General features: G+C 36.8%; 1 protein-coding gene across 1 annotated transcript; it reads right to left on the minus strand.

The window, feature by feature from the left end:
• Positions 1 to 1,154: 1,154 nt before the first annotated feature.
• Positions 1,155 to 2,899, minus strand: ImpE2 (Ecdysone-inducible gene E2). The gene has a single exon (XM_073982223.1). It carries the CDS (start codon positions 2,750 to 2,752, stop codon positions 1,379 to 1,381), a length of 1,374 nt encoding a protein of 457 aa, XP_073838324.1. The 5' UTR covers positions 2,753 to 2,899; the 3' UTR covers positions 1,155 to 1,378.
• Positions 2,900 to 7,695: the final 4,796 nt, after the last annotated feature.

The following is a 7,695-nucleotide window of genomic DNA, read 5'->3' on the forward strand; positions in this document are numbered from 1 at the left end:
TGGGGAAATTTGGGGAATACTTTTGGAGAAAAATAATGGCAACGCTGCCCATACCCCCAAATACCTAATTTAGGTCAGAAAAGTTATCTAAAAACGTCTTCAATTGGGCGGTACCTTTATATGGGGGCTATATCAAAGTGTGGACCTGTGTTGAACATTTTTGGTGGATAAGTTTTGTGACCACTGCTGTTATATGAGGGCTATACTAAAACATGGGTCCATGTTGACAATTTTTTGTGTAGAAGTTTTGCGACTGCTGGGAGCCTCAATTGTCAAATGAAAAGTAATTCGGTCAAAAATGTTACTTAATCCTCAAAATACCTCAGATCGGGAGGTACCGTTATGTGACGATTAACCAAAACTTGGACCTATATATATTTAATTTTTTTGGGAAAGATTGGTGTCAGCAGCAAACTTCAAATGTCAAATTATGGGTAGTTCAGGCTAAAATCCTCAAAATACCTAAAATCAGCATTTTCATTTTATGGGGGTGGTGGCCATACCAAAACATGGACCTATCTTGACAATTTTTGATGCATGTAGATTTATGATCCTGAGGATCAGGGGCTACAACCTTGACCTACCTACGGTCTAGTTATTGTGGAGGTTAGAGTGATTATAATAGACGTACATGGCTAGATCGACATACAATTTTATCCTGATCAAGAATATATGAATATACGTTATTATAGGGTAGTAATTGATTATTTCAGTGTGTTACAAACGAAAAAACAGACTTAATATACCATCCATACTATGGAGGAGGGTATAAAAAGACGTGAAAGACTTTAGGATGTTGTCTGTTTCGCATATTGATTAGGTTTTAAAACGACTCTATGGGAGTAATTAAAGAAACATTTGTTAAAATGTTTCTTTTTCGAATCTATTTCATTGTCTATCATTCATTGCATCTACAATAAATTCATAATTCTCTGTGGACACTTTCAGAACGAAGTGCTTCCCCTACTTCCTTCATCATGAATAACTTGAAATTTATTTGACTTTCCAATTATGCCTATGCAGTTCGAATTGTAAAGTTCATACTAAACGAGGTAAAGTAGATATCCTATCGAACACAATAATCAGAATTTTAAAACGCCTTTGCCATCTCCCTCTCCATAATTTATCAAAGAAATGACAAATATTCGCAAAAATTATTTCATAAATGTGGTTTATTTAGTTTTTGTATTCCATTCAATACGATTAAATTAAAGAGTGAAAATAAATAATTTTGTTTGTTTTGATTGATGAACTTATAAACTAAGAATAGCTTTCAAAATAATTGAAAAAATGGCGTGATACTGGCGGCACATGATATTTAAAATGACACATCTTACTATCCTAAACTTAATACCTAGAGTGACGTTACTGAGCCGTATCAATGTTGGTGGTCGTCATTTTGAGTTGCATCATCTTGGACTACTATCAACTCTTCGGGTTGGTTGGTTTCTTCAAGGGAGTCATCTACTTCGGCGCTGGTGCGAATTTCATTGCTTATGTTATCGGCTGAGATAACGGTTTCTTCGGCTGCTTCGACGTTTTGTTCTACAACTTCAGGTTGATTGGACGGTTGAGCGGCGGTAGTATCTGCCGAATGTGTACTGGGTTGGGGAGTGTTGCTGTTGGCATTGTTACCCTGAAATATGTTCAATAAGCCCTGCAATGGACCTTGTGGCTGAGTGCCTGCTGCTGGTGCCGCTTGTTGATTGTTGTTGCCCATAAAGGTATTGACCAGCTGTTGGAAAGGTCCCTGGGGCCGAGCGGTGGTTGCGTCTCCTGAGGCAGTTTGTTGCTGTCCGGCAAAAGTGGACAAGGTGTTTTGGAACGTTGAGCCCAAGTTGGTGGCCAAATTAGTTAGGCCTTGGAAAGCATTCTGAGTTGTGTTGACTACCGACTGTGCCGCGTTTTGGACTGTTGATATGGCTGGTTGCAAAAAGGCTGGAATTGTGGGATTAGGAGTGGCAGGAGCAGCCTCATCACTTGAAACTTGTTGAGCATTTTGATTCTGTCCGGTTATCTGGTTGAAAAATTGCCCTAAGGGTGAACTCTGAATGAGCTGCTGTACAAAATTTTGTTGCGTAGTCTGACCTGGTGTAGCCTGTGTAGCTTGGCGTAATGTAGCTTCGGGCACATTATCTTCGTTGTCATTTGAAACGGCGTCAGCTTGGACTCCCTCTTCAGAACTGTCGTTTTTTACAAGGAATTTCAATTGTTGAGCTGGTTGCTCTTCCTGGATGGGTTTGTCATCAGCCGAGGATTTCGCTTCGTCACTTTTATCTTCATGTTGAATTTGTTCTGGTTGATCAGCTTCTTCTTGTTGAAGATTTTTTAGTGTATGAACAACGTTTTCTTTTTCTTGTTTCTCTTCAATCTCCTCCTTTGGTTTGTCTTCTTCAACTGAAAGTGTTTTTAAAAGCTCCGAATTTTCTTTAACAACAACGTTTTGGTCTTCCTCGTTTACAACATCTTCGTCAAAGCGACGTTGTGCTTCGACTACAGCCTCTACAGCCTCCAGTTTTTGTTCTGCATCCACTGCATTTGCAATTTCCTCGGCAATTACTTCAGGGGCAACACTTTTCATCTGCGATTTCGAATCAGTTTCAAAGCTGATTTCTTTAATCTCTTCGCCATCTTGAATGACTTTTACAGGCACTAATATTTCTTCAGTGTTCCGATAACGTCTAGGAACAACAGCCGCTTGACTAATGGTGGCCAAAAATAACAGGGCCAATATTCCAAAAGAGTAGCGCATTTTTTCTTTAGTCTTCTTTTTCAGATCTCAGTCAATAATCCTAACGTAATCCGCAATCAATTCACAGTATATCAGCCAACCGATACTCCGAGATACGTTGACGTTGTTAACACTTTCAATTCACTCTGCAAACTGTTTAATATTTCTTGGACAGAAGCGCATTTATACGACAAGCTTTTAGCTCTGTTTGTGTTGGCCTGTAGCTGCGGCTTCTGCTAGTGTAGTTTACAATGTTAACGCTCATGGTTTGTTGCTGTACAACTCTCGTAGCCATCAAATGGAAGATGTCCACCGTCATGTGGTTGTGTGCATTTCTTTGCCTTCAGTCGACACAATTCGCATTTCCCGGAGCGATCGAAGAAGTTACCAATGAAATGGTTCTACTCGACTTGTCAATCTGGATTTTGATATGTGCACACATACATACACATGTACGGATGTACAAACGTTTATGCGTAACATTTTTATTACATAAAATTCCAGAAGGTGTTCACTGTAAAAAAGTTGGCTAAAACCGACAATAGAATGTCGAAAAAAAACAGAAAATGGAAATAATAGAGGGTTTGTAAATTCTACAGCAATATGGCATTAAATGCAAATGCGAAGAAAATATTATAATGAATACCTACCAATGAACTAAGTTATCGTTGGTGTTATAATATTTATTTATTAGAATTTTTTATTATTTTATTTATTTTACTAGCATCAAAGCTATCGGCTATGGTGTTATAATAAAGTCTAACTGATGAATTGAAATTGATTAAGTTGTAAGGACTGATAATGAGTGGATAAGTTGAACATCGGAATAGGGTTATGACTTTTTTTCTCAAATACTCGTATGATTTCCTGCAGCGAAGAATTTTCAGACTTCATTCTGGCTCCTGTACATCTCGTTTTTTCGCACTCTTGCTGTTTCATTTCTCTCTTTTTCCTGTGGAAAAGACGTTTTACTTCTCTCTCGTGCGCTACGAGTTGCTACTGATTGTAGGTTGGCCCAATATGCCGCATTCTTCTTCTCTGTAGCAACGCGACACTCCTTGTCAAACCATGAATTCCTTAGTGAAGGCCTCTGGTATCCAAGAATGGATTTTGCGGCTGTTTGTATGGGATGGGAAATACATTTCCACTGTGCTGATGTGTTATCGGGAAGATTCATTAAGCAATTGGGCTAGTTGAGTGGAATATGCAGGCGCTATCTATTGTTTTTGCAGCTTACCGATGTCCAACTTCCGTATTGTGTCTTTTCGAACTTGATTTGGACCGTTTAGGCGGGTACGTACCTTTGCTGTAACAAGGTAGTGATCCGAACCAATGTTTGCTCCTCGGAACGATCGTACATCCAACACACTCGATTATTGTCTTCCATCAATCACAATGCGATCAATTTGGTTTCTTGTTTTCTGATCTTGTGACAGCCAGGTGCCTTTATGAATATCGAGATATTGAGATAAATCTACCATATTTTTTGCTGCTGAGAAGTCTATCAACCTTATTCCGTTGTCAGATGTTACATTATGGCTACTGAATTTTCTGACCGTTGGACCAAAAGGTATCCTTTCCAATTTTGGCATTAAATTCGAATAGAATTATTTTAATGCCAAGGAAAAGACAACGCTCATATGTTTTTTCCAAGCGCTCGTAAAATACAGATAGACCAACATTGTAAAAAAAATCACATTAATTGTTCGTTTAAGGCAACAAATTATGTAAAAACTATACGGTTTTTGTGCAAATCTCTTGCTATTGGTCCCCAAAACAATATTCCATTAAATATGCAAAGTTTATTTGCGATTTAAAAAAAATCGGTCAAAAATAAGAATTAACTACTATTTGGAGGTGACAATAAAAGTATTGCAAAAATTACCAAATCGATGATTTCTTGGAGAATTACCAAAGATGTGTTCCGTAATGAGCTGTCTATACACTTTGGACATTCATTGGAGCTTTAATGAGCTTAGTTAAAAAATTAGGGCTCGACATGTTACAATCTACGGTTACTGGTTCCGCCATTTTTATTAAATTGGAGGACCTTTTTCGAGTTTTTTCTTAAACTGGACCGAAAAAATTTATAAGGATTGATAACAGGATTTTGGCCCGAGGTATTTATCAGTTTAGTGTTGTTATACCACATCAGCAATTTATACAAATAAGATTAATATATCATGATCTGGCCTTTGGAATGGTGGTAGTTGAACATTTTTGAGCTTTTTGGCTGACTTTAAGAATAATGACCATTAAATATTTCTTAATGATGCCAATCATTATTATGCCCGTGAACCCGATTTCACATACTTTTTTCTTTGGTAAAAAATATACTACACAAAAATTCGGTATTCCAGCTTTTCTAGAAGGTGTATAATTTCCATATTTGATGGGTTTCATTAGATTTGTCGGACTTTTTGGGATTTATTATGATAGCAGAGTACAATATCTATCCATTTAGTACAAATGAAGTCATTTCAATAATATTGAAAAAGGCAGTATTGCATTGGTCCTTTATCCGACAATTTATATTGAGTCAAATATTAATTCTTTGCATACTTGTCTGTGGCCGATTCGTCATTGTTTATTGTTAATATGGTCTCATGCGTTTTTAACCTGTCTGAAGACCCTCCATAACGGCTTTTATTATCACTGAAATTTATCACATTCTATACTGTTAGTCCATTATTGGCAAAAATGATTCGTTTTATACAACTGTTTTTCCCGATGCAATACATTTATTGTCACCTCAAAGTAGTAGGTAATTCTTATTGTAGGCCGCATTTATTGTAAATTGCAAATCAATTTTTTATATTTTGACAGAATATTGTTTTGAGAACCAATAGCAAGAGATTTGCACAATAAACGTATAGTTTTTACATATGTAATTTGTTGCCATAAACGAACAATTAATATGAATTTTTTTACAATTTTGGCTTTTGCAATACATTTGTTGTCTAACTGCATATCTGTGGGCTGCTCTTCCTTGTCTTCACCGGGGGAATGGACGCAAATAAAACTGATATTGAAAATTTTAGCTTTTATGCGAATTATGGCAAGTCTTTTGTCCACTGGAGTGAAACTGGAGACCAGATTTTTTAACCTCCGACTAACTATAAAACCGCAACCAAACTCATACTTTATGTCATGACAGCTATACTATAGTGCGTCACCTTTAGGTGTTGTTGTGACGCCACTCCCAATCCGTCGTATTTCCTGCATTGCAGTTATATCGGTCTTGTACTTTGCAAGTACATCCTCCAGTGCGTAAACTGCACCTTCTCTATAAAGAGTGCGAATATTCCATGTGCAGATTCGCAGATCATGGTCCTTAAAACGTTTGCGGGCGTCGTCAACTTTTGAGGGATTTGTTTTTCTTTTCTTTCGTTTTTCATAGTAGGGTGCTTTTTTCTAGGGGAGTATTATTAACGCGACGCCCAAACCCAAGTTTTTAACGTTCTTATCGGTGAACGCGCGGCACATGTTAGCTTACTACGGGTGTTAAAGGCTCCTCCCCAGGTGACACCACGGGTAGGACGGTGTCCACTTGAGATGAGAGAGGGATCAAGATAAGTCCTGGGCTGTGTCATGTTAAAGCCGGTCAGGGCAGCTGCTTGATATCTTTCATCCGCTCCATTGCTTATTATTAACTATAATAAATTGTTTCCGTTTAAATATTGAAAAAGGTCCCGCACAAACCACCTTTTTATTAATATATTCGTATATCGGTATCCATGGCATGTATCCGAATGTTTGCAAACACGTATTGATGTTAGCCCATTTTAACTCTTGTTGACGCCCCTGAGAGATCGTCTTAATATTTCAAGCGATTATTTGATCCTCCCCTGCAGCTTTAGATCAGAGATGGCCAGCAACAACAAGTTTTCTATGCCCGCGATCGTACTCACACGTATAGAGTAAATATCTTGGTGTGGCTTCGTTAGTTTGGCGTGTTGTTTACATTTTGCAAATCAGTCGATAAGGAGAACGTTGGTTTGTTAGTGTAATACTAATGTTGGTCGTTCGAATTTTTTATACTCACACAAGCGCAATGTATAATCTGCAAATGTGTGTTTTTGGCCATCAATTCTTTAGATACATATATGTTGTTTTTGGCGTCCTTTTTGTCATGCCATTTGACATAATAAAAATGAGACAATTAATACAACAAAAAAACTGAAGAATTAATTTAAAACGTATTTTTCCAATCCAAACTTAAGTGGCTGAATATTCAAAAGCACCACATACATAGATTTGAAGCATTGTGAAAGCGACTTGATAGATAGGTCCTTTGTTACTTTCCCTAATATGTATTGACATACGACTATAACCATGACCATATTTTGTGCAGAAGGTGACGTTCTTAAGGATCAAATATGAAAGTATCTTACTTTTTAAATACGATGTTTACTATGTTATTAATGTAAAAATATTTTTTTCTGATAATATTGGGTATCTTATGACATATGTATGTATGTGACTTATTCATGAGCATGTTTCTCGACTCTATTAATTTTTCTTACAGCTCCTTTTACTTATACATTAGCAAAATAACAAAAAAAAAATACTTATGTGTATCATGGTACAATAATACAGGTAGCATTATCATGCCAGCTGATGGTAACATAATGTGTCAACTGCATTGAATTGATGTCAAATTTTGACACCTTATGTTACCAACAATTGCCGATGCGGCTACCTGTGTATTTGTACCATGATGTGTATACATATATGTATGTAAATGAATTCTGTTTAAACCACACATAGTACAGATTGAAAATGTTTTTAAGTTTTAACTATTTATTACAACCTTTTTTAAAAATAATATGAATGCAAAGATAACGCATTTGATGATTTCAGATCATAGCATTGTTATGCCACTACTTTGTTTTGTATGTACATATGTATGTTCTTATAAACATTTATACGTTTTATGCAATAGTCGACCAACTGAAGATGTC

Source organism: Musca autumnalis, unplaced genomic scaffold, assembly GCF_047663935.1.
Source record: "Musca autumnalis isolate F117 unplaced genomic scaffold, ASM4766393v1 scaffold_4, whole genome shotgun sequence".
Classification (NCBI taxonomy): Eukaryota; Metazoa; Arthropoda; class Insecta; order Diptera; family Muscidae; genus Musca; species Musca autumnalis.

What these genes read in the sequence shown, in the direction of transcription:
- ImpE2 (XM_073982223.1), bottom strand. Translation starts at nt 2,752, where the DNA reads ATGCGCTACTCTTTTGGAATATTGGCCCTGTTATTTTTGGCCACCATT.